Genomic DNA, 27,943 nt, shown 5'->3' with positions numbered 1-27,943 from the left:
ATGGCATGACAGTAGTTTGTGTAAAGTGAAATATGATGGTACATTTCAGATCAAATTGACAGCAGCTAATGTTAGCTAGCTAGCTTGCTGGCTTCATCCTAGCTTTACTAGTATCTGTTACGCTTAATTAGACAGCTTTAAAAGCGAGGGGGAAACATTTATAATATTTGGAAGTTAACCATCTCATTGATAAAGTTGATATAAATGCCATTAGCAAGCTAGCTAGGTTGAAACTTGTTCTTGGAATTTATTCACAAGGTTAGATAGAAATAGATCCACACGTTATTCTCTATCATGCAGAATTGTAAACTTGTAAATTGGGAATCTAGTTCAGTAATACATCAGTGGCTTCTGTTCCATGATACTGAAAGTTTTTTTTTCAATTTAGATCAGTTAGTTGAATGACTTGTTAGTCAAGTGCTGGAACAAAAACCTGTACACTCCTGTGTAAAAAAAAACTGTGACTGTCATGATTTCAATTGACTAAAGACAGGTACCGTTTCATTTTGTCAATCTATGCAGGTTTGTCAATTGATTTCCAATGTCCTGCAGGACATTTCCCTGCATCCAGGTTGAGGCCTGCTACCAGCAGGAACATGGAGCACTCCATGTCAGTGTCAGTAAGTCATGCATATGTTATATATTTACATATATATGTGTGTGTGTATATGTATATATATATACATACATACATACAGTGGGGCAAAAAAGTATTTAGTCAGCCACCAATTGTGCAAGTTCTCCCACTTAAAATGATGAGAGAGGCCTGTAATTGTCATCATAGGTACACTTCAACTATGACAGACAAAATGAGAAAAAAAATCCAGAAAATCACATTGTAGGATTTTTTATGAATTTATTTGCAAATTATGGTGGAAAATAAGTATTTGGTCACCTACAAACAAGCAGGATTTCTGGCTCTCACAGACCTGTAACTTCTTCTTTAATAGGCTCCTCTGTCCTCCACTCGTTACCTGTATTAATGGCACCTGTTTGAACTTGTTATCAGTATAAAAGACACCTGTCCACAACCTCAAACAGTCACACTCCAAACTCCACTATGGCCAAGACCAAAGAGCTGTCAAAGGACACCAGAAACAAAATTGTAGACCCGCACCAGGCTGGGAAGACTGAATATGCAATAGGTAAGCAGTTTGGATTGAAGAAATCAACTGCGGGAGCAATTATTAGGAAATGGAAGACATACAACAAGACCACTGATAATCTCCCTCGATCTGGTGCCCCACGTAAGATCTCACACCGTGGGGTCAAAATGATCACAAGAACGGTGAGCAAAAATCCCAGAACCACACGGGGGACCTAGTGAATGACCTGCAGAGAGCTGGGACCAAAGTAACAAAGCCTACCATCAGTAACACACTACGCCGCCAGGGACTCAAATCCTGCAGTGCCAGACGTGTCCCCCTGCTTAAGCCAGTACATGTCCAGGCCCGTCTGAAGTTTGCTAGAGAGCATTTGGATGATCCAGAAGAAGATTGGGAGAATGTCATATGGTCAGATGAAACCAAAATATAACTTTTTGGTAAAAACTCAACTCGTCGTGTTTGGAGGACAAAGAATGCTGAGTTGCATCCAAAGAACACCATACCTACTGTGAAGCATGGGGGTGGAAACATCATGCTTTGGGGCTGTTTTTCTGCAAAGAGACCAGGACGACTGTACCGTGTAAAGGAAAGAATGAATGGGGCCATGTATCGTGAGATTTTGAGTCAAAACCTCCTTCCATCAGCAAGGGCATTGAAGATGAAACGTGGCTTGGTCTTTCAGCATGACAATGATCCCAAACACACACCGCACGGGCAATAAAGGAGTGGCTTCGTAAGAAGCATTTCAAGGTCCTGGAGTGGCCTAGCCAGTCTCCAGATTTCAACCCCATAGAAAATCTTTGGGGGGAGTTGAAAGTCTGTGTTTTCCAGCAATAGCTCCAAAACATCACTGCTCTAGAGGAGATCTGCATGGAGGAATAGGCCAAAATACCAGCAATAGTGTGTGTGAACCTTGTGAAGACTGACAGAAAACGTTTGACCTCTGTCATTACCAACAAAGTGTATATAACAAAGTATTGAGATAAAGTTTTGTAATTGACCAAATACTTTTTTTCCACCCTACTTTGCAAATAAATTAATTTAAAATCCTACAATGTGATTTTCTGGACTTTTTTTTCTTATTTTTTCTGTCATAGTTGAAGTTTACCTATGATGAAAATTACAGGCCTCCCTCATCTTTTTAAGTGGGAGAACTTGCACAATTGGTGGCTGACTAAATACTTTTTTGCCCCACTGTATATCCCAGACAATCCTGAAGAATAGGACAAATAGACAAGTGAATATAAGTCCGTTATTGTGTCTGTAGCAGTTTGTATGAATGACTGGTTACATAAAATACATGTTGATGTTAAATGGCTGCGAAACAGAGATAAGGAGTCTCTTGCTGTAATGTCAGGTAAGGTACCACTGAAGGCCCCAGTATTCAGTCTGGCAGCTGGAAGCATATGTGTCCCCATTCAGGCCCATGTCACAGCATGCATAGGCCTGATGGAGAGATGACAATAAATACATGATGTACCTTTCATCACCGAAGCATGTTAGTATTTACTGCACATGTTGCTGAACAATCACACCATTCTGTTAGTGTCATTGATATAAATGGGCAATTCACATACAATATCCAGTTCATAAGCATTGACTGTAATACCTCTAGAGATCCTGTGGCTGTCTGGCAGCGTTCTACCTTCTTGTGATCGTACTCCCTCTCCTACCTGAAATGCAATAATAACAAAAACATGAATAACAATAAGCCTAGTCAGTAATTTGGCTAACTAGGCTAATTAGACACTTGTAAATATGCACAAGACTATTCAGCCATAATTATACCAAAACAATGCAGCCTATTTGCAGGAGGGGCATAATTCTGGTCAACTTTTTCAATCAATAAACAGGCAGTGTAATTAAGTAGTTTGTCAAAAGAGTTCAAAAGTCATTTAAAAAAGTATTTGAAATATAGCTAGCAAATATATCGTTTTAGTTTTTCTAGAATCTTAACATTATGATGTGATGATGGTGGGAGTTTTTCCCCAATTCTATACTGAACAAAAATATGAACTCAACATGCAACAATTTCAAAGATTTTACTGAGATACAGTTTATAGTGTAAGGAAATCAATCAATTGAAATAAATTCATTAGGCCCTAATCTATGGATTTCACATGACTGGACAGGGGTGCAGCCATGGGTGGGCCTTGGCGGTCATAGGCCCACCCACTGGGGAGCCAGGTCCAGCCAAGTTTTCCCCCACAAAAGGGCTTTATTACAGACAAAAATACTCCTCAAGGTACACCTGTTCAATCAGCTTATTGACATGCCACACCTGTTAGGTGTGAATTTGTTTTCCCCTCGCATCTAAAGCTGCCTGATGAAGCTAACGGTAGCCAGTTGATAGTAAAGCTAGGATGAATGTCAGAAGCCAGTAGCTAAAGTTAATTAGAAATGTACCATTTATATTTCATATGATGAACAAACTACTGTTACGTGTTTTCACCCAAGAAATCCATGTACACATAAGAGACTATTACCTTCAAGTAGATAGTTTTCTTCTAGTACTTCAGGCCGAGTAGCGTTAACATTACTCTGTTCTTCTTTGATGGGGTTTAACGACGGTTGGCATCCATTGTTAAGGGTGCATTACCGCCACCAGCTGGACGGGGTATTGAATAAGAAACTTAATAAAAACTTTCCGGGAAAGGGGTAAAACGGCATCATACATAGTAAAACACGTCAACTAAAAAACATAAAGAATAAGAAGGCTCAGGGGCCTGTGATGGGGCTACATTCACCGACAGGATTTCTTGCACTGCCTCGGCTGTAAAATCGTGAAAACCCTAAAAAATGTTCAGCGGCATTCACAATGATTCCAATTTTCTTAGACTTATTCTCCGCTTCTGCTGTACAGTTTATGACCATTGCAATAAATAATGCAAAGTCCACCTTTTTAACATGTAACATTTCACTATCCCTCGGTTGATGAAAAACCATCACTGGTCTTGTTGGCTCTACTACCATTGCTTCTTCCCCGCCTCTCGTTCCTTCCAATTTTCTCACCGCCTCCAGATAGGAGACACGCTGGACGCTCCTTATCCTTGCCACCTCACAGGGCACTCCAATAATTCAGGTGCATGTTCACCTCCACAGTTGCAATATTTCCCTTCATCTAGCATACGATATTCTTCCCTTCTGCACACACTTGACACATGACCAAATCTTTTACATGTATGACACTGAAGGGGCTTGTGCACAAAAGCTCTTACAGGGTACACAATGAATCCTAACTTGATATGAGAAGGGAGAGACTCTTTATCAAAGAACAGTAGCATGGATGAAGTGAACTTTTTTTCTCCATCCACCATACAGGTCAGTCAACGAGCACCAACCACTCCATCAATGTCTTCAGTTATATCCTCTGCCTTTATTTGTTGCGCCACCCAGGAAATAACCCCCTTTTATTTTTGGACCTTTATTTAACTAGGCAAGCCAGTTAAAAACAAATTCTTATTTACAATGACGGCCTACCCCGGCCATACCCAGACGACGCTGGGCCAATTGTGCACCGCCCTATGGCGGACTCCCAATCATGGCCGGATGTGTTACGACACTGGCTCTCACTGACTCCACACTTTATTCCAACACATTACAGATTTTCCTGGAGACGTTAAATGGATTTCCCCAGTAGCATTCATCCAAAACCCTGACCAAAAACGAGTCTAGTGGTTTCCTATTTACCAACATAGCTTTACTTATATGTTTCCCTTTTTCTTCATCACTGTAACCCACTTATTCTCACTTTCTGTACTATTAGCTTCACTCGACTCACTAGCAGTTTCAAACAAAACCTCAGTTTCCAACCTCTTCCGTCAACGAACGTACAGTACACTCTCTACTCTGGTTGCCTTTCATGGGTAGCTTCCGACTTCTCCTCTTCAAGCTACTTTCTGAGATTTGATTGATGGGTCAATCCAGCCAATGTTGCAGCAATTGGTGGCTGGGGTTTTGGCTGATTGGTCAGGAGTAAAAGGTCCTGCCACCAACACTGCTCAAACCAGTTTTTTTTACTTGCGAATCTCTTTCTACAAACTTACAAAACTTTCTACAAGCTTATGAACCTCTAGGTAACGTGACAACAATGGCGGAACTCAGAGCTTGCGCAGATAAAAAAAAATATCTGCACGTTTCTTTTTGATTCACAGCCTAATATTCATAGTCGTAAATGGACTTCACAAGTTTGCAACCGTTTTGTTACATTTTTCACAAGACATGATACAAGCTTGCGAAATTAAATTACACATTTGTGAATCGTATGGTACTTGCGACGCTCAATGTGCGACCACGAAATTCAAGATATAAACTCACATGTTTCTGTCATTATTATCCCATAGTTTCTCAGGCTGAACCAAGCTCCTTAGCAAGTTAAATATTTTAGCTCTCTTCACACTAACGAATGTTGCCACTTTAATTCATCTTTATTGCCATTGGCTGTCACATCTCAAATGTTCTGTGTAGACACTCCCATTAAAGACACTTTATCACATTTCCTTCTTTGCTATCAGGTTTGCTAGTAAATTCCTTACACTAGTTACAACTTACTACCTCATCCTCGAGTTTTTTTAATGATTTACTTCTACTTGTTAGAACTTTTACTAACTTTGACTTCCTGTTTCTCCATTTATTTTCATTCACTCTGTTGTGACTACTCTCCTCCCCCTTGAGGCTCAAGCACAATGCAACATTCAGTCAACAAATGGCGGATTCAATGATGAAAGATCTTACTTTTATCACTGTCATCATCCTGGAAAAATGCAGCATAATTCCATCGAACCTCATCGCCAGTTCCTTTGTTAAATTTAGTCTAATTCAGGAATGGGGATGGGGAAGTCACAATTTAGTGTGCCTCCCGCCACCAACTGTGCAGGATGGAAACACGATTCCCCCAAAAATGTAAAAAAATAAATAAATAAATACGAATAAACTAAATCAAAAAATGTTCTGTAAAAAATTAAACCAATCTGATTTCTACACAGGAGTGCGGGCCGTCTTCAGATGTAAAATCCTTAAGTCCCAAAAACCTTTCTGCCGCAGCCATATGAATGTCCAGTTTCCCTTACTTCTTTGAGACTTGAGCCATACAGTTTATAACCGTGGCAATGAAAGCCACAAAATCCACTTTTTTTAACACACATGGTATCTTCTGGCTGGCAGCAAACACTTACTACAGTCTGTGGTGCATCTACTACCTTGTTTTCTCAACTCTTTTAAATCGCCTCCGCATAGGAGATTCGATAGAGCGGTCAAACTTTCGCCACCTCAATCTCTTTCACCCTTACAGGGCACTCCAGGAACTTGGGATCACAATTGCAACACCATCATCCTTTTATACGTTGTTCTTCAGTATACTCCGTCCCTCTACACACACTTGAAACACGGCCAAATCCTTTTAAAATTGGTTTGAAGACGAAAGCTTATACAACATATCTTACATAACCAAGCATCACATGTGCAGGTTTATCAAAAAACAACAGAACCAACAAACTTTCTTATTTTTCTCCATTCACCCAGCGGTACAGACGCCGGGCACCAACCACAGCACATCCACAACCACATCTCTTCAGGTATTTAACCTGAACACGAAGTTCCAGTCAGAAATTTTGGACACAGTACCCCCCCCCCCCCCCCCCCCCCCCAAAGGTGCGAACTCCGGCCGCAAAATCTGAACCTATAGGGGAGGGTCCGTGTGGGCATCTATCTGCGGTGGTGGCTCTGGTGCTGGACGCCCTCGTTGCAGGCCCCGGACTGGACGCCCTCGTTGTGGACCCCGGACTAGAGGCCGTCGCTGGAGGCTCCGGACTGAAGGCCGTCGCTGGAGGCTCCGGACTGGAGGCCGTCGCTGGAGGCTCCGTACTGGAGACCGTCGTTGGAGGCTTCGTGCCATGGGTCATCACTAGAGGCTTCGTGCCATGGATCATCACTGGAGGCTTCGTGCCATGGATTATCATTGGAGGCTTTGTGCCATGGATCATCACTGGAGGCTTCTTGCCATGGATCATCACTGGAGGCTTCGTGCCATGGATCATCACTGGAGGCTTCGTGCCATGGATCATCACTGGAGGCTTCTTGCCATGGATCATCACTGGAGGCTTCGTGCCATGGTACATCACTGGAGTCTTCTTGCCATGGTACATCACTGGAGGCTTCTTGCCATGGATCATCACTGGAGACTTCTTACCATGGATCATCACTGGAGGCTTTGTGCCATGGATCATCATTGGAGGCTTCTTGCCATGGATCACCACTGGAAGCTTCTTGCCATGGATCATCACTGGAGGCTTCGTGCCATGGATCATCACTGGAGGCTTCGTGCCATGGATCGTCACTGGAGGCTTCGTGTCATGGATCACCACTGGAGGCCGGGTGCGTAGAGTTGGCACAGGGCTTACCAGGCTGGGCAGACGTACAGGAGACCGGGTGCGTGGAGCTGGCACAGGATATACTGATATACTAAGCGACTGTCTTGCTCCAGACTCCAACCCCTCCAAACTCTTTTGTCCCTCTCTACTGCCAACCACTCCTCGCTCAAACGGTCCAAGAATTCCTCCTCGGTCTTGGACTCACCTCTCAGCAACGACGCCCACGTCATCTGCCCCCCCCCCCAACAAAAATATATGATTTTGGGGCTGCCTCTCAGGTTTCCGTCGTGTCCTCTCCTCCTGACCACACTGCTTGGTCCTTTGGTGGTGGGTAGTTCTGTCACGGCCGTCGAATGAAGTAGACCAAGGTGCAGGGTGGTGAGCATACATTTATTTTTATTTAAGATAAATGTCGCCAACAAAACAAGAAAACGACTGTGAAGCTCAACAGGGCTAAGTGCCACAAACAATGTTAACTACCCACAATCACAGGTGGGAAAAAGGGCTGCCTAAGTATGGTTCCCAATCAGAGACAAGGATAGACAGCTGTCCCTGATTGAGAACCCGGCAAAAACAAAGAAATACAAAACATAGAAAATAGAACATAGAATGCACACCCCACATCACACCCTGACCTAACCAAATAGAGAAATAAAACAGCGCTCTAAGGTCAGGGCGTGACACACACCTACTCATTCAACATTTTTTATTTATTTTTTTACTATTTTCTACATTGTAGAATTATAGTGAAGATGTAAACTTTGAAATAACACATATGGAGTCATGTAGTAACCAAAAACAAATCCAAATATATTGGAGAGTCTTCAAAGTAGCTACCCTTTGCCTTGATGACAATTTCTTTCCTTCTTAATGCATTTGAGCCAATCAGTTGTGTTGTGACAAGGTACGGGTGGTATACAGGAGATAGCCCTATTTGGACCAAGTCCATTATGGCAAGAACCACTGTGGACCGGTGGAAATCTGTCCTTTGGTCTGATGAGTTCACATGTTTCAATATGTGTTATTTCATAGTTTTGATGCCTTCACTATTATTCTACAGTGTAGAAAATAGTAAAAATGTAGAAACACCCTTGAATGAGTAGGTGTGTCCAAACTTTTGACTGGTACTGTATGTCATCATCCCTGAGATGACTCCTTTGATGGGTGCTCTGCTCTGAAGTTCAAAGCACGATACATCTGTTGTCCCGATTTGTTTCGAGGCCCACGACAATCTCCTCTGTTCTTCAGAAATACAATTAATTGACTTGATTGACTTCACTTCTCCCAGCGCATACTTCACCATTTCACACCTCAAATGGGTCTCCCACATATGCATCCTTACTCAACAAACTCATCCCAACGACAAACAATCCATTATTAAACATATCCTGCACTCCAATTTTATACAATTTCATTTTTGTAAAAATGTTTCACACTACTGTTCAGGACATTGATCTTCACCAACTTTGCTCAACTCGCTGCTTGATTCAAACTCTGTATCCACTTCCTCCATCTCTTCAGCTCTATCCACTGAGTTCTTTACTGAAAGTTGTACTTCTTAAAATACTTCAGGAAGTCATCTAACAATTGACTTCAATACCCATAGTGCAGAGCATTAGAACTACTGCTACGGAAAACCCCATGGGACATTAATACTTAGTCCTAATACATAACAATTTTATTCAGTAAACTGTTGTAAAACGACTGCTGCAAGGACGTGAGGAAGAGTTGGAATGTGAGTGTTTTGCTAATTGTTTCAACCTCGCAAACGCAAACTAATCATAAAATACGGAGATGTAGCCTGCACACAAAAGCTGTCCGGATAAGACAGTTTTTCTCTTGTGGATTTTATTCCTTGATTATTACTGATATGTGTTTGAGGTAAAAATGTTACATGTATAATTTGCAGTAAGTATGTTCAACCAACTATCGTAAATCAACTATTCAACTAAACAAAGGAGACGTCAACAAAACAAAGGAGATGATCATGGACTTCAGGAAACCGCAGAGGGAGCACCCCTCTATCCCCGTCGAAGGGACAGCAATGTAGAACGTGGAAACTTTTAAGTTCCTTGGCGTACACATCACAGACAAACTGAAATGGTCCACCCACACAGACAGTGTGGTGAAGAAGGCGCAACAGCGCCTCTTCAACCTCAGGAGGCTGAAGAAATTTGGCTTGTCACCCAAAACCCTGACAAACCTTTACAGATGCACAATCGAAAGCATCCTGTCAGGCTGTTTCACAGCTTGGTACGGCAACTGTACCGCCCTGAACCGCAAGGCTTTCCACAGTGTGGAAGTCTGCACAACGTATAACCGAGGGCAAACTACCTGCCCTCCATGACACCTACAGCACCCGATGTCACAGGAAGGCCAAAAAGATCATCAATAACAACAACCAACCGAGCCACTGCCTGTTCACCCCGCTATCATCCAGAAGGCGAGGTCAGTACAGGTGCATCAAAGCTGAGACCAAGAGATTGAAAAACAGCTTCTATCTCAAGGCCATCAGACTGCTAAACAGCAATCACTAACTCAGAGAGGCTGCTGCCTGCATTGAGACCCAATCACTGAACACTTTAATAAATGGATAACTAGTCATTTTAACAATGACACTTTAAATAATGCCACTTCAATAATGTTTCCATATCTTACATTACTCATATCACATGTATAGTTGAAGTCAGAAGTTTACATACACCTTAGCCAAATACATTTAAACTCAGTTTTCCACAATTCCTGACATTTAATCCAAGTAAAAATTCACTGTTTTAGGTCAGTTAGGATCAGAATGTGAAATGTCAGAATAATAGTAGAGATAATGATTTATTTCAGATTTTATTTCTTTCATCATATTCCCAGTGTGTCAGAAGTTTACATACACTCAATTAGTATTTGATAGCCTACACCTCCAATTGACTCAAATGATGTAAATTAGCCTATCAGAAGCTTCTAAAGCCATGACATCATTTTCGGGAATTTTCCAAGCTGTTTAAAGGCACAGTCAATTTAGTGTATATAAACTTCTGACCCACTGAATTGTGATAATCTGTAGTGAAATAATCTGTAAACAATTGTTGGAAAAATGACTTGTGTCATGTACAAAGTAGATGTCCTTACCAACTTGCCAAAACTATAGTTTGTTAAATTAACAAGAAATGTGTGAAGATGTTGAAAAAGGAGTTTTAATGACACAAACCTAGGTGTATGTAAACGTCCGACTTCAATTGTATTTACTGTATTTAATAACAATCTACTATACCTTGCCTATGCCGTTCGGCCATCGCTCATCCATATACTTATATGTACATATTCACATTCACCCCTTTTGATTTGTGAGTATTAGGTAGTTGTTGGGGAATTGTTAGATTACTTGTTAGATATTACGACACTGTCGAAACTAGAAGCACAAGCATTTCGCTACACTCGCATCAACATCTGCTAAACGATTATGTCACCAATAAAGTTAGATTTGATTCGATTTGAAATCACAAAACTTATTGGAAATCTGTGACAATTTTCTTGTGTCCACCAGACACAAAATAATTTGTGTGTCTTTCACGATAATCTGTGATTGTGTGTTGATAATGTTTAACCTTAAATGTTTCCAGACCTTAGGTCTTCTACTTTTAACCACAGACTATTTTCACACATGGCTTTGTTTGGCAGCACTTTAACTGGTCCTTTTAAAGGTAGCAACTCTTTAAACGTAATGGGATAGTTCAGTGAAATTATGTATTCAGATTTGTTTCCTTACCTAAAACAATCCATGGACTGCTCTAAGGAGTTACTGCAATAAATACTTTTTGATTTTGGTAGAACAGTCCCCGCCAAGAAATACTAGTTAGCATTTTTGGACAACAAGCTTAACGTTACTTAGCATAGAGTGGGTCTGAAGTTACACATGACACTATTACAACAGTGTGACTGGCATTTTGAGACGTTCAGGAGCGTCAGGTACTTCTGGAATGTCTATGGCCTGTCCATCTTTTTGTGAGAAATTACTCTGGTCACTCAAAATATTTTTAAAAGTATATATTTATAAAGTATAAATAGCTCACACTTTATGAGGCCACACAAAAATACTTAACTACTGATTAGTCAATGGTTTATAAGGGGAAAGGGAGATTCCTCAGTCAGTTCTACAACTGAATACATTCAACTGAAATGTGTCTTCCGCATTTAACCCAACCCCTCTGAATCAGAGGTGAGGGGGTCTACATGTAACGCTCAATGAGTGAATAGGTGTGGAGTCAGGCGCAGAGAGCAAAAGGATGCGGGAAAAACACGCTTTAATGTCCAGAATAAATCACAGGAACAAAAATAGAAAACAATAATGTGAAAAAATAAAGGACAGTGAGAAACCCGAAATGCAAACACAAACCAGTCTAACACATACAGACGAACAAGCCCGCACAAACAGAAGCGGGCTGAACGAACTTAAATAACCCCACCCTAACAACCAAACAAGAAACAGGTGAAACCAATTAGACAAAACCAAACGAACACAGAACAAAGGATCGGTGGCAGCTAGTAGACCGGCGACGACGACCGCCGAGTGCCACCCAAACAAGAAGGGGAGTCACCTTCGGTAATATTCGTGACACTACCTTAAACGACATCCACGTCATCGGCGCCCAGGGAACAGGGTCAGAACGACAGATTCGATCCAGCAACCTTTCGGTTACTGGTCCAACGCTCCTACCCTGCCAGGCTACCTGCCGTCTATAAGGACCTATATTAAACATCTTACGAATGGAGTAAAGATTAATAAATCATTTAACTATTTACTAATACATTATAAATGCTTTATTGCGTGGAGCTATAACTAATTGCTACCCATTTTTTTGCTTGCCTGAAACTGACAAGACTAATTCATACACTTTTTAAAATTGTTCCTTAAACTTAATTTCATTGTTTTGATAAGTTATATTTCTTATGCTTCATGGATTTTAGGTATGGTATTCAGAACAGTTTCAATTGTTAAAACAGCGTTGAATCTGAACCTTCAAATTAATTATATGGCATTTCTGAATAGCCAACCCGATCGAGTACTAATCATTATGACATTTCTTCAGGAGTTCTCAGGATGTACTGAACAGAACCTTTATAATATGAGAGCCCAACAGTATTTGTACCTGCATTAGCTACACCTTGAACTAATGTCATCCCTGAATATTGGCCTCTCCGCCTACGTGAAGTCGCAGAGAAAGCTAATTAACTTTCACTATCATTACTTCCTTGCAACGTCTGGGTCTTTTGTGAGCCAGTCAGGCTTCGGTTGCCGAGCATGTACATCTGGAAGAATGTGTTTTTTAGTAATTGGTTGTAAAGGCTGTGCAGATAATAAAGTGAAGTTACAAGTGAAGGCCACTCTCGGTTTCTCGTGAAGACACTCAATGGTGACGAGGATGACAGATACTTGAATATCATCTCCAATCTTCATTTGGCTGCGTCTTACGAATTTAAAGTTTGGGGTCCCTTTCTGAGCCAAGGCCGTTGTGATCCATGTTAATGGTTATTTATACTGCAGAGCCATACTTGCTGTGATCTTCTGTTAAGAATTATATCCCATTAAATCATTATTGCTCCCCTATTCTAGAACCTGGTAATAAGTGGGGCAGGTCATTTAAAATGTCAAAAGGCTTATGTGTTAGTGACCATGTTATAGAGCTTTAACTAGTGTTACTGTGTCACTACACCATAGACCAACATATGAGCATCAGACAGGGACATTGTAGTCATAAACACCAGAAAGAAACTATATTTTTCACAGGGCTTGGGTTATTTTTGTTGATTGGGAATATTAATCTTAATTGATTTCATTGGCCACCTTCTTGAATCCATTAATCAACTCTCTCATTGGTACAGTATGGGGCGCTTTGATTCACCACCACAACAGACGAAGATGAACTCAGCAACATGTATTTCTCATTATAACACCACACTCGACATAAATATTAATAGCGTCGTTTTCAGCTTGTGGGCATGAATCATTTTTGTAGACAGGGAATTTTAACAGCCAACCATGCATACCCATGAACAGTCCATAAGCAAGGTGTCGTGATAAACAACCAGTGCACCAAGTTACGGCCAAGTAAAAAATAAAAATAATATCCAAGCCACGTATTCAAAGTGCCATTTATTCGACGTAGCTACTCACAGAGTACCTACGCAGCCTCTATGGATGTGCAAATCTTAATTTGAACTTGCGGTTTGTCAATAGCAATGTATCAACAATGACTCTGTGTTATCTCTGGTCGTGCTTATGAATACTTTGGCACTTTACAAATGTCAGCATGCCGGACGCCGTTCACTGCAGTGGTGTATTTCTTGCATTGGTCATGTGTTGTGTGTTACTTTGGACACGATGCTTTGAAGAATATGACAGAAATCAATGTGATTGCATCAAGTGTGTATTGGCCTCAAATCTTTGTACTACGGTATTTCTCTTTGGCTTATAACACCCTTGCCACCAATTTTAAAGGGGGGGGGGGGTGACGGTGTATTTAGCCTGGTTAAATGCTATTGAAAGGCTACAGGTATATGAAGCAGTAGCGGTGCATGGGTAAAATCCCTTTGGAAGCCAAGCCAGGGGAGGAAAAGCAACATTGCAACCCACAGTGGGGAGAACAAGTATTTGATACACTACCGATTTTGCAGGTTTTCTGTCATTTTTATCATAGGTACACTTCAACTGTGAGAGACGGAATCTAAAACAAAAATCCAGAAAATCACATTGTATGACTTTTAAGTAATTAATTTGCATTTTATTGCATAACATAAGTATTTGATCACCTACCAATCAGTAAGAATTCCGGCTCTCACAGACCTGTTAGTTTTTCTTTAAGAATCCCTCCTGTTCTCCACTCATTACCTGTATTAACTGCACCTGTTTGAACTCGTTACCTGTATAAAAGACACCTGTCCACACACTCAATCAAACAGACTCCAACCTCTCCACAATGGCCAAGACCAGAGAGCTGTGTAAGGACATCAGGAATAAAATTGTAGACCTGCACAAGGCTGGGATGGGCTACAGGACAATAGACAAGCAGCTTGGTGAGAAGGCAACTACTGTTGGCGCAATTATTAGAAAATGGAAGAAGTTCAAGATGATCACCCTCGGTCTGGGGCTCCATGCAAGATCTCACCTCGTGGGGCATCAATGATCATGAGGAAGGTGAGGGATCAGCCCAGAACTACACGGCAGGACCTGGTCAATGACTTGAAGAGAGCTGGGACCACAGTCTCAAAGAAAACCATTAGTAACACACAACGCCGTCATGGTTTAAAATGTTCTGATAATTGTATTGTTTGGTCTATAACATATTAGTTCGTATGCCTTGCCACCGTGATATATAGGCCTAAGGCAGAGACAGTAAGTAACAGAATAGTGGCAAAATAAATTCAGCCACGCCTTTGTTTCATCACAAAACCAGAGAGCAACATCTATCCACAAAGCACCTTGCATGTAACAAACTGTTACATGACCTACAGCATGGTCAATCAAGTTAATGTTTCCGAAATTTTCGGACTACTAAACAATTGTTGATTCAGAACACAGAGTTACCGCAAATCTCATAGAAAACAGGAGCTGTCTCCACTATCAGCACCACTTCAACTTCAACATTTCAACATCATCAAATCCCCTACAATACATGACCAAAGAATGTGGACACCTGCTAGTCAAACATCTCATTCAAAAATCATAGGCTTTCCACTAAATATTGGAACATTGCTGCAGGGACTTGCTTCCATTCAGCCACAAGAGCATTTGTGATGTTGAGTGATTAGGCCTGGCTCGCAGTTGGCATTTCAATTCATCCCAAAGGTGTTTGAGGTCAGGGCTCTGTGCAGGCCAGTCAAGTTCTTCAACGCCAATCTCAACAAACTATTTCTGTATGGACCTCACTTTGTGCACGGTGGCATTGTCATGCTGAAACAGGAAAGGGTCTTCCCCAAACTGTTTCCACAAAGTTGGAAACACATAATTGTCTAGAATGTCATTGTATGCTAGAATTCCCTTCACTGGAACTGAGGAGCCTAGCCCGAACTATGAAAAACAGACCTAGACCATTATTCCTCCTCCACCAAACTTTACAATTGGCACTATGTATTGGGGCAGGTAGCGTTCTCCTGGCATCCGCCAGGATGTCGTACTGTCAGATGGTGAAGCGTGATTCATCACTCCAGAGAACGCATTTCCACAGTCCAATGGTGGCGAGCTTTACACCACTCTAGCCCGACACTTAGCATTGTGTTTGGTGATATTAGGCTGCTCGGCCATGGAAACCCATTTCATGAAGCTCCCGACTAACAGTTCTTCTGCTGACGTTGCTTCCAGGGGCAGTTGGGAACATGGTGGTGAGTGTTGCAACTGAGGACAGACAATTGTTATGCGCTGCAGCACTCGGTGGTTCCATTCTGTGAGCTTGTGTGGTCTACCACTTCGCGGCTGAGTCGTTGTTGCTCCTAGATGTTTCCACTTCAAAATAACAGCACTTACAGTTGACCGGGGCAGCTCTAGCAGGGCAGAAATTTGATGAACTCGATTTGATACAACTGTCAGCAACGGGTGTCACTGAAATAGCCGAATCCACTAATTTGAAGGGGTGTCCACATAATTATGTATATATACTGTATGCTTAGTCTAATATAGTGACAAATAAAAGATACCAAAAACGATTTAGTCTAATCAACGTAAGCTAAATATGTGGCTGTCCGTGGTACTGATTTCTGTGTGTGTGTGTGTGCGAAAGTAGAAAAAACATGTTGACTCACCAATCCTATCCTCGTCTCTTTCATGTTGCCAAAACAGTGTAGGACTCTGTCATACAGTAGGCTACACACTTTTAGTTTTTGTTGTCCTGGCTATAATGTTTGCTCGCTAGCCTAACTTCCTTTCTTGGGCAATGATGAACCACTACATCTAGCTACATATTGAACTTCAGACCAGGGACACAAAGTATGAATTCATGGTTGGATCAGAATCACTGTTATAATCATTGCTAAGTATCGAGAATTAAGTAGAACCAGAAGTCCAAATCTCCATCTATGGCTAATTTAGGAAAGGGACAATTTTAGCAAGCTAGCTAGCCACTGGATGACAACAAAATGAGACAACAATTCAGTTTTTTTCTGTCAATGACGTTTGGCTTTTGTTGTGTTGTGATTGGTGTGAAGCCAAATCCAAACTGGCGCCAGGACCATTCACAGTTGAGCTCGCTCAGATCCTTTCAATGCTGATTGGCTATTATTTTACTGTTTTTATCAAAGGGAGGCCAAATGCTCGCTGGCTTCCCTTGCATTCAATGCTACGGCGGCAACAATATCATACTCTTTTTGATCAGACCGCATTAGATAGATGGGCTACACATAGAGACAGAGGGGCGCTGTTTTGCTCGCTCGCATGCTTTCTCCGGTGAGATACATTCAGCCTCTTGCGAATTGAAGGAAAATTATGAAACACAGAGACGAAAGATAAATTATTTAGGTTTATATATAAACCTATTATATAGGTTTATATATATCTTTATTGGTAAAGTTTTTGGGGAAGCCTGGCTTCCCTTGGCATCCATGAATACACGTCACTGATATTAAGCCTATTGAAAGGCTGTAGATTTGAGCTATTCAGTTAAGTTGCCCCACCCTCATGTATTATTGGTTAAATGACCTGTCAGCTAGGCTGAGGAGGTTTGTGATTGGTCCTGTGTCTCCAGGTGTACAACCAACATTATCAGGCCGTGCTGGACGGCATGGAAACAGACAGCATCATGGAGATTGACCCCACCCACCGCATTGAGATCTTCAGGATGGGCAACGGTAGCAATGAGGTCCTCGAGGTCCACGACTTCAAACATGTAAGTATTGACAAAATACACATTACGTACAGTATACTTTATGCATACTTCATTTACCGTCTCTTTTTTATTATTATTATAGTTTTTGTGCAGAATGATTGAATTTGTGTTTGAGCACTTTCGAAATTGTTCTTACATTGTGTAAAAGCATTTGTGTTCTCGTGAAATCATATCTTCTTCGACAAAACCCTGCACTCTCTTCTATTTTTTTCTCTCTCTCACACAGAAAAAGCTGATGTGACAATGTGTGTCATAAATAATACAAAATATCATAACAAGAGCTTTCAATTCCCTCTCATACACAATCCCTTACCCAACGTGCACACATACACACAAAAGGTGCTTTCTAGAACCTAAAAGGGTTATTCGGCTGCATGTAGATTGTAGAACCCTCTTGAAAAGGGGTCTACATGGACCCCAAAAGGCCCAAAAGGGTTCTACCTGGAACCAAAAAGATTTATCCTATGGGAACAGCTGAAAAACGTTTTTGGAACACTTTTTTCTATATAAAACTAAATATCTAATAACAAGAGGTCTCAGTTACTTCTCACACTCATACTCACGCGCAAGCACTTGCGTGCGCGCACACACACACACATACCGATAGCATGCATATTGCTGGTTCCTCCTCCATTCCATCCAGTCTGAATTATTGACTTCTGTCAGTGAAGCAAATTCACCAAGAAAATGTGTTTGATTCCGGGCACTGCCACGGGAGATGGCGAAACAAGTGAGCGAGCAGAATAATTCCAGCGCCATTGTGATTACAAAAGAAAAGAAGAGAGTGGAGGAAAACACAAACCTGATTATAAGTTATACTAAGTGTTAGCTGGTGGGGGGGGGGGGGGGGGGGGGGTTGAATATACTTTTTAAAATAAAGGATGTTTCAAGTCATTACAAATTCAAAAGCCACCTTAAAAACGATCTCCGTCAAGCTCAAGGGCTGTGAATGAGGAATTGAAATGAGCAGGTAATGCCGCTTCTTTTGTTTCAGGTTAATACAGGGAACATGCTGCAGGAAGAACCTAGGGAACAGGAAGTGGAGATAAGAATACCAGTAGAGACAGGACTGGCATTCAAGCATATTCAACAGTCTTTTGTATGAGAATAATTATGGTCCCATAGTGCAACTACCACCAACACATCTAATGTGTTTCAATGTAGCTCTTCTAAAAAATATATATTTTGATGCAAAAGACAGCATCTATGTATTTTGAAGGTTACTCTCTTTTGTTAAAAATGATATCTGGAACTAGAGTAAAGCTCTAAATCATTCCTATTACATAATCAATTACTTTCAAACCATATCAAAATAAGCAATAATACAAGAATACATTTCAAATAATGATGTAGAATTAATTTTGGGGAAAACAGTATAGATGAGAGTAGGCCTACCTCACCTTCCAGTTTTCCAGAACCTTGCGCTTGACATCAACACAAACTTGCGTTCTACAAATTGATTCAATCTAAGGCACGGATCCCTTTTTATGTGAAGTCTTCCAGGTTACCTTTATGAGCAACACACAGTACCTCGTCATATCAATCCAGATTCTATACTGCAATTATCTGCTTTACATTTAGTCATGAAATAATCTATATTTTCCTTAAACTACATACTGTTTCTCAGATATTCCAATATCCAAAGATTACATTGTTTATTGTTTACGGCAAGCAACATTAATCCTAGGTTGTGTCCATTAGGCTCAAAACAGAGGGAAATGGACTAAAAGAGGAAGGCACTACCTTTAGTTGTCCAAAAACAAACAATCTTTTATATTTTCCATTGTGAAATGTTTTTTTTCCAGTTTTGTGCCTTAAATGTGCACGACCCTGAACACGACTGTGAATGAAAGGAAATCACAAACAGGTGAGGTGAGGTGAGGTTCAGCGACTCAGAGATAATATTTCATGGCATGGGTTTAGGGCCCCCTTTAACAGGAGCTGAGGGGAGAGCGTGGAGTTAATAGCTGATCATTTATTAAAGGTAGAATGAGCATCCATGTTTTTTTTCCTCAACACATTACCTGGGCTGACAAGATGCTAGATGCGGGAAGAGATGGTAATATAGAGCCCAAGTGACAATGAATCGTACAGTGTCCCCTAACCTTTCTCTGCAATGACAATGCAATGAGCCCTCCAATCAAATCATTGTTCAGTTGGAAAGCTTAAAGCTATCAGTATACGTGTAGCATGTTTAATCAGGGGTGAATAGTGAGCCGGTATTCTGACATTATTTTATAAACCTTGCATCCTTTTCCCATTTATTATCCCCATAATGATGTGTATTTTCTTTCTTTTCCGGTTGACCAACTCTGTTAATTATTGCATCACATCCCGAGATTGTCCTTTTCCTCTCTCTGTAGTGGTGCTCGCCATTACAGTGAAATAAACAGGGGCTCATCACAATAAAGTCAGGCGTAAACATTATACTTCTCTGTCGGCGACTGCTATTGTCGCGCTTTAAAGACAATTACAGACAAGAGGATTATGACAGGCTTCACATCGTGTCGTCGTGTGTGACCTCTAAAGACTAGTGGAATAGAACTTCTGTATTTCCAAGTTAACGCTCATTTAAAGACGTCAGAAAGGTGTTCGAGCTCTACGCCATGTCGATGTAATTCAATTACGATTGAATCGAGTCCATTTTCACGCCACCACTTATCGTGATACAATGTTAAGGCGAGCGTGGCCGGTGAAGATCCGCCACTCTATTCTCATATGACTCTGGTAGCCCTAGAGACGGCACGATCTCATATCCTTTCGTAGGCTTTCAGACTTATTCCAGCAGAACTACTTAGTCAAACAGATACTTGCACACAAAGATAATTAACAGATATGTCTGCTTTGTTGAAATAGGCTTTCTCCTGTCGTCATCAAACTGAAAAGGCCCTGCATTCCACAAGTTGCGGGGGGGTCATCAATGGAGCTGAAAAGACTGGCTCTTCAATAGGCTGCACAGATTAAGAGAGTGACAGGAACCTATGACTGACTAATTCAGCGGAGGCAGCCTCCATAGAAACACTGGATGCACTCCAAATATCACCCTATGCCATATACAGTAACTTCAGAAAGTATTCACACCCCTTGAACTTTTCCACATTTTGTTGTGTTACAAAGTGGGATTAAAATGGACTTGCATGTATTTTTTTGTGTGAACAATGTACACAAAATACGAATCATAAATATGAATCATAAAACACTGATATATCTTGACTAGATAAGTGTTCAACCTCCGGAGTCAATACATGTTAGAATCACCTTTGGCAGCAATTACAGCTGTGTCTTTCTGGGTGCGTCTCTAAGAACTTTGCACATCTGGATTGTACAATATTTGCACATTTATTATTTTTTTAAATCTTCAAGCTCTGTCAAGTTGGTTATTGATCATTGCTAGACAGCCATTTAAGTCTTGCCACAGATTTTCAAGCCGAGGCCACTCAGGAACATTCAATGTCGTCTTGGTAAGCAACTCCAGTGTATATTTGGCCTTGTCTTTGCCGATGACAAGCATAACCATAACATGATGCAGCCACCACCATGCTTGAAAATTTGAAGAGTGGTACTCACTGATGAATTGTGTTGGATTTGCCCCAAACATAACATTTTGTAATCAGTACAAAAAGTTCATTGTTAATTTTGCAGTATTATTACTTTAGTTCCTTGTTGCAAACAGGATACATGTTTTGGAATATTTGTATTCTGTCAGGCTTCCTTCTTTCACTCTGTCATTTAGGATAGTATTGTGGAGTAACTACAATGTCGTTGAACCATCTTCAGTTTCCTCCTATTACAGCCATTAAACTCTGTAACTGTTTTAAAGTCACCATTGGTCTTATGGTGAAATCCTTAAGCGGTTTCCTACCTCTCTGGCAACTGAGTTAGGAAAGACGCCTGCATCTTTGTAGTGACTGGGTGTATTGATACACCATCCAAAGTGTAATTAATAACTTCACCATGCTCAAAGGGATATTAAATGCCTGCTTTTTTTATCCATCAAGCAGTAGGTGACCTTCTTTGCGAGGCTTTGTAAGGTCCCTCAGTCACTGCTTGACTGAGGGACCTTGCAGATAATTGTATGTGTGGGGTACAAAATATGAGGCAGTCATTCAAAAATCATGTTGAACACTATTATTGCACACAGTGAGTCAATTGAACTTATTATGTGTTATTATTATTAAGCACAGGTTTTATAAATATTGCCATAACAAAGGGGTTGAATATTTATTGACTCAAGACATTTCATTTTAATTCATGTTAAAAAAGAAATACAAACATAATTCCCATTTGATATTGTGGGGTATTGTGTGTTGGCTAGTGACACCTAATCTCAATTGAATCAATTTTAAATTCAGGCTGTATCACAACAACATGTGAAAAAAGTCAAGGGGTGTTGATGCTTTCTGAAGGCACTATCAAGGGAAAAGGGTACCATTTGGGATGCAACTGCTGCTTCGCCCTAGGATATGTCGCTTGGCTTTCCTGCTTGAGATATCCTCTCTATCAAGTAATGTTTAGCCTGGATGAACCCCTCATTTTTTACTCAATCTCTTCTAAAAGTGAGGCTTGTGTTGTAGGAGATAAATTGTCTTTGAATGTGCTGTAATCTAGAAGGAGGTAGAAAAAAGGTAGAAGGAGAAAAACAAAGAAAGAAACTCAAAAGGCACCCTCATTAGGTTCTAATATCTGCTAGTTATTAAGAGCTTAGGTTTTTCTTCAAGAGACTGAAGAAACATTTAGAAAAATGATATCGCCCCATCACCATGCTGTTCCACATCACAGACAAAATAATAAACGATACATATCAGAATTTTATATTATTCCATCTCGCTTTTTCCGCTCAAAGGGAATCACAGGTATCCGGTTCGCCAAACATCAGAGGTGTTACATCAAGACCCAGACCAGGGAGCTTCCCAAAGTGACAGAGGTGGCGACCTTGAACACAGAGATACCGGTACAGTATGAATATCTGCATCTCTCTGACTCAATATGTGTGTGTGCGTGTGTGTGTGTGTGTGTGTGTGTGTGTGTGTGTGTGTGTGTGTGTGTGTGTGTGTGTGTGTGTGTGTGTGTGTGTGTGTGTGTGTGTGTGGAGGAAAATATGTATTTTGCAGGGGTAGTAGGAATAAAACAGAGAAGAGGAGTCGGAGAGCTGCGCTCAAACACTCATCCTGACCTCCGCCCTCTCCCGCTGAAGTATAATCTCTGTCTCCAGCACACAGGAAACCGTCTGAAAGCTGCCCGCAAACCCACCAAACCCCCTTTGTGGATCACATCAAATGGTGTTTGCTGTCAATCTTGAACTAATATGCATTTGTAATCATACTCCTCCAAAGGCTTGACCAAAATAGCCTAAAGGGGTAAGTGTGAACGAGAACGTAAGAGAGGGATCTGAGGAAGAGGTATAAGCCATTAAAGGGTGCGTGCATTTCTTCGAGCGATTCATTTCACTTCTCCTGGCATAAGAGCCGTATATGAAGTTCGGCAGATGAATGCCTCACAAAATATTTTTAGCCTCTACCATCCTCCACTCTCATTTACATTTTACAGATGGCAATTACCAGCTAAATCGTAAAAAAAAAAATGTTTTTAAATGTTGCTCCATCGTCTTGCCAAGTAAATTCCAGATATCCCTTTCCGACTTTAGGAACACAAGCTGTTTAGACGGAGAACCAGACTGCATCCCCTTCTCTGTCATCTTTTGATTGTCTGGTCCCTGTTTACAGATAGTAATTGTCCAGCCTGCACCATATTCCCTTTCGTTGTTGTCTTCTTTTGCACATGAAGCTGAAGCACATGAAGTTGAAGTCGGAAGTTTACATACACATAGGTGGGAGTCATTAAAACTCGTTTTTCAACCACTCCACAAATTTATTGACAACAAACTATAGTTTTGGTAAGTCGTTCAGGACATCTACTTTGTGTATGACACAATAATTTTTACAACAATTGTTTACAGACAGATTATTTCACTTGTAATTCACTGTATCACAATTCCAGTGGGTCAGAAGTTTACATACACTAAATTGACTGTGCGTTTAAACAGCTTGGAAAATTCCAGAAAATGATGTCATGGCTTTAGAAGCTTCTGATAAGCTTATTTATATCAGTTGAGGTATTTCAAGGCCTACCTTCAAACTCAGTGCCTCTTTGCTTGACATCATGGGGAAATCAGTCAAGACTTGAAAAATTGTAGACGTCCACAAGTCTGGCAAGTCTGGTTCATCCTTGGGAGCAATTTCTAAATGCCTGAAGGTACTACGTTCATCTGTACAAACAATAGTACACAAGCATAAACACCATGGGACCACACAGCCATCATACTGCTCAGGAAGGAGAAGCGTTCTGTCTCCTAGAGATGAACGTACTTTGGTGTGAAAAGTGCAAATAAATTCCAGAACAACAGCAAAGGACCTTGTGAAGATGCTGGAGGAAACAGGTACAAAGTATCTATATCCAAAGTAAACAGGTCCTATATCATCAGAACCTGAAAGGAAGCTCAGCAAGGAAAAAGCCACTGCTCCAAAACCGCCATAATAAAGTCAGACTACTATTTGCAACTGCACATGGGAACAAAGATCGTATTTTTTGGAGAAATGTCCTCTGGTCTGATGAAACAAATATATAACTGTTTGGCCATAATGACCATCGTTAATGTTTGGAGGAAAAAGGGGGAGGCTTGCAAGAAAAAATGTTTAAAAACAATATGGGGATGAAGTAGGTAGATTGGGTGGGATATTTACAGAGTGAGCTGAGATAAGGCGGTGCTTTACCAAGCATAGACTCATAGATGACCTGGAGCCAGTGGGTTTGGCGACGAATATGTAGCGAGTGCCAGCCGACTAGAGCATACAGGTCGCAGGGGTGGGTGGTATAAGGGGCTTTGGTGACAAAAAGGATGGCACTGTGATAGACTGCATCCAGTTTGCTGAGTATAGTATTGGAAGCTATTTTGAAAAATGACATCGCCGAAGTCGAAGATTGGTAGGATAGTCAGTTTTATGGAGGGTATGTTTAGCGGCGTGAGTGAAGGAGGCTTTGTTGCGAAATAGGAAGTTGATTCTAGATTTAATTTTAGATTGGAGATGTTTAGTATGAGTCTGGAAGGAGAGTTTAAAGTCCAGCCAGACACTTAAGTATTTGTAGTTGTCCACATATTCTAAGTCAGAACCGTCCAGAGTAGTGATGAAAGTCGGGCGGGCGGGTGCGGGCAGCGAACGGTTGAAAAGCATGCATTTGGTTTTACTAGCGTCTAAGAGCAGTTGGAGGCCAGGGAAGGGGTGTTGTATGGCATTGAAGATTGTTTGGAGGTAAGTTAACAGTGTCCAAAGAAGGGCCAGATGTATACAGAATGGTGTCGTCTGCGTAGAGGTGGATCAGGGAATCACTCGCAGCAAGAACGACATCGTTGATATATACAGAGAACAGAGTCGGCCCAAGAATTGAACCCTGTGGTACCCCCAAAGAGACTGCCAGAGGTCCGGACAACAGGCCCTCCGATTTGACACACTGAACTCTGTCTGAGAAGTAGTTGGTGAACCAGGCGAGGCAGTCATTTGAGAAATGTTACAACCGTGTGAACCACAGAGTGGTTCATTAAAAACAAAACAGCTTATGCTGCTGCTCAGCTCATCCAAGCTGCGGGCTATGTGAATGTGGGCTCAGTGGTGGACGTCTGGGGCCTCAGATTCTCAGAGGTGAGGTGAAAACAATGTAGCCAGTGAGGGATCTGCGAGTGGCTGATAAGGAAATAAAGCACCCGGGGAGTAGAACCAGGTGACAAACATGAATTGTTTGCCGCCGGTATCTTCGGCCATTTTCACTTTGCTCCTCGTATGAAATGATGGGAGGCTGTAATCCCTGAGCCTCCCCTAGTTTCCCTCCAGTCTTGAAGCTGATGAAATTCCCGTTGTCCTCCTCCTTCAGACAGTAGAATAGTGTGTTATTGGATCTCTTCTTCCTCCTCAGGGTAACCACTTAATATGTATTGCCACAGCCAACCTAGCTGGCAAGGAAACCTCCTACTCAGATAAAACACAAACAAATGCCAAACAATGCATGGAAAAACAACACATTCTTGGAATTATATGTAGGTAGGTAAATGTCATATGACTAAAACAAAAAGTTGTGTGTCATTTTGAACATGCGGAGCATTCACATGATTAAAAGTGTGGGTAACACTTTACTTGACACCCAGCGTCATAACACATTATGACACGGTCATAACCATGTCATGTGTCATAGCTGCTGACATAACTTGTTATAATATGGTCATAAAACACTGTCATGACAGATATATTTACACCTGTTGTGACATATAGTGAAGTGTTATTTTACGGCTGGTTATGACACCTACATAAGAGTGTCAAAACCCACAAAACCTACCACACAAGGCAAAACATTCCATTACACCATAGCTTATGTCGCAACATTGTTATACAAATTATTATTTTTTGAACATGTGAAATTATCATTTTAATTGGCACACATTGATGTCAGACATGCACCTACCCCAATGCTCTGTTGCTAATGACTGGGTTAAATGCAGGAGCAGATATCAGGAGCAGGTCAAGACACACTCTTTCTGACTGATGAGTCGGAAGTTTACATACACCTTAGCCAAATACATTTAAACTCAGTTTTTCACAATTCCTGACATTTAATCCTAGTATAAAGTCCCTGTCTTAGGTCAGTTAGGATCACCACTTTATTTTAAGAATGTGAAATTTCAGAATAATAGTAGAGAGAATGATTTATGTCAGCTTTTATTTATTTCATCACATTCCCAGTGGGTCAGAAATGTACATACACTCAATTATTATTTGGTAGTATTGCCTTTAAGTTGTGTAACTTGGGTCAAACGTTTCGGGTAGCCTTCCACAAGCTTCCCACAATAAGTTGGGTTAATTTTAGCCCATTCCTCCTGACAGAGCTGGTGTAACTGAGTCAGGTTTGTAGCCTCCTTGCTCGCAGATGCTTTTCCAGTTCTGTCCACACATTTTCTATAGGATTGAGGTCAGTGATGGACACTCCAACCCTAACCCTTAAGCCATTTTGCCACAACTTTGGAAGTATGCTTGGGGTCATTGTCCATTTGGAAGACCCATTTGCGACCAAGCTTTAACTTCCTGACTGATGTCTTGAGATGTTGCTTCAATATGTCCACATCATTTTCCTACCTCATGATGATCTATTTTGTGAAGTGCACCAGTCCCTCCTGCAGCAAAGCACCCCCACAACATGATTCTGCCACCCCCGTGCTTCACGGTTGGGATGGTTTTCTTCAGCATGCAAGCCTCCTCCTTTGCCCTCCAAACGCAACGATGGTCATTATGGCCAAACAGTTCTATTTTTGTTACATCAGACCAGAGAAATTTCTCCAAAAAGTACCATCTTTGTCCCCATGTGGAGTTGCAAACTGTAGTCTGGCTTTTTTATGGTTGGTTTGGAGCAGTGGCTTCTTCCTTGCTGAGTGGCCTTTCAGGTTCTGTCGATACAGGGCCTGTTTTACTTTGGATATAGATACTTTGTACCTGTTTCCTCCAGCATCTTCACAAGGTCCTTTCCTGTTGTTCTGGAATTGATTTGCACTTTTCGCACCAAAGTACGTTCATCTCTAGGAGACAGAACGCGTCTCCTTCCTGAGCAGTATGACGGCTGCGTCGTCCCATGGTGTTTATGCTTGCGTACTATTGTTTGTACAGATAAACGTGGTACCTTCGGGCATTTGGAAATTGCTCCCAAGGATGAACGAGACTTGTTGAGGTCTACAATTTTTTTTCTGACTTCTTGGCTGATTTCTTTAGATTTTTCCATGATGTCAAGCAAAGAGGCACTGAGTTTGAAGGTAGGCCTTGAAATACATCCCCTGGTACACCTCCAATTGACTCAAATGATGTCAATTAGCCTATCAGAAGCTTCTAAAGCCATGACATAATTTTCGGGAATTTTCCAAGCTGTTTAAAGGCACAGGCAATTTAGTGTATGTAAATTTCTGACCCACTGGAATTGTGATTCAGTGAATTATAAGTTAAATAATCTGTCGGTAACAATAGTTGGAAAAATTACTTGTGTCATACACAAAGGTCCTAACCCACTTGCCAAAACTAGACGGGTTTTAATGACTCCAACCTAAGTGTATGTAAACTTCCGACTTCAACTGTAAGGGCATGTATGTGATAGGCATATCTGGCTTATATGATTATAATGGTCAAAATGCCTCTTGATCGTCTCAAAGTGTATTTTAATAATCCAAGTGAAGTGACACAGAATGGTCATAATGCTTCATGACAGTGTCATAAAGTGTGTTTTCTTTTAAATATGATGAAAAAAACATGACTGAAGAGAATTAATTACAACAACAAAAAAGGATTTAAGACGAACTTTCAAACAAAAGGAATCTTCTTGGCAGGGAAAAAACTATTTTGAATAAATGTTGGTTTTTACACTCTTATGTAGGTGTCATTACCAACCATAAAATAGTGCAATATGTCACAACAGGTATAAATATATGGGTCATGACATTGTTATGTCAAGTAAAGTGTTACCAAAATGTGCCATGGCTTTATCCAGGGTCTTATGGTGTCATGAGAAAATATGCATTGAT

The 27,943-nt window shown here is 41.0% G+C and overlaps 1 protein-coding gene across 1 annotated transcript in view; it reads left to right on the top strand.

The window, feature by feature from the left end:
- The window catches only part of LOC110505189 (tenomodulin), a 119,370-nt gene that overhangs the window by 80,290 nt on the left and 11,137 nt on the right, over nt 1-27,943 (top strand). The window contains exons 3-4 of the mRNA XM_021584228.2: nt 17,200-17,340; nt 22,184-22,291. Of these exons, the coding sequence (XP_021439903.1) occupies nt 17,200-17,340; nt 22,184-22,291 (249 nt within the window). The remainder of the gene's footprint in view (nt 1-17,199; nt 17,341-22,183; nt 22,292-27,943) is intronic.

This window comes from Oncorhynchus mykiss, chromosome 31 (genome assembly GCF_013265735.2).
Source record: "Oncorhynchus mykiss isolate Arlee chromosome 31, USDA_OmykA_1.1, whole genome shotgun sequence".
Lineage (NCBI taxonomy): Eukaryota > Metazoa > Chordata > Actinopteri > Salmoniformes > Salmonidae > Oncorhynchus > Oncorhynchus mykiss.
The sequence above is the reverse complement of the archived record's forward strand: the minus strand, read 5'-3'. Positions and strand labels throughout refer to the sequence as shown.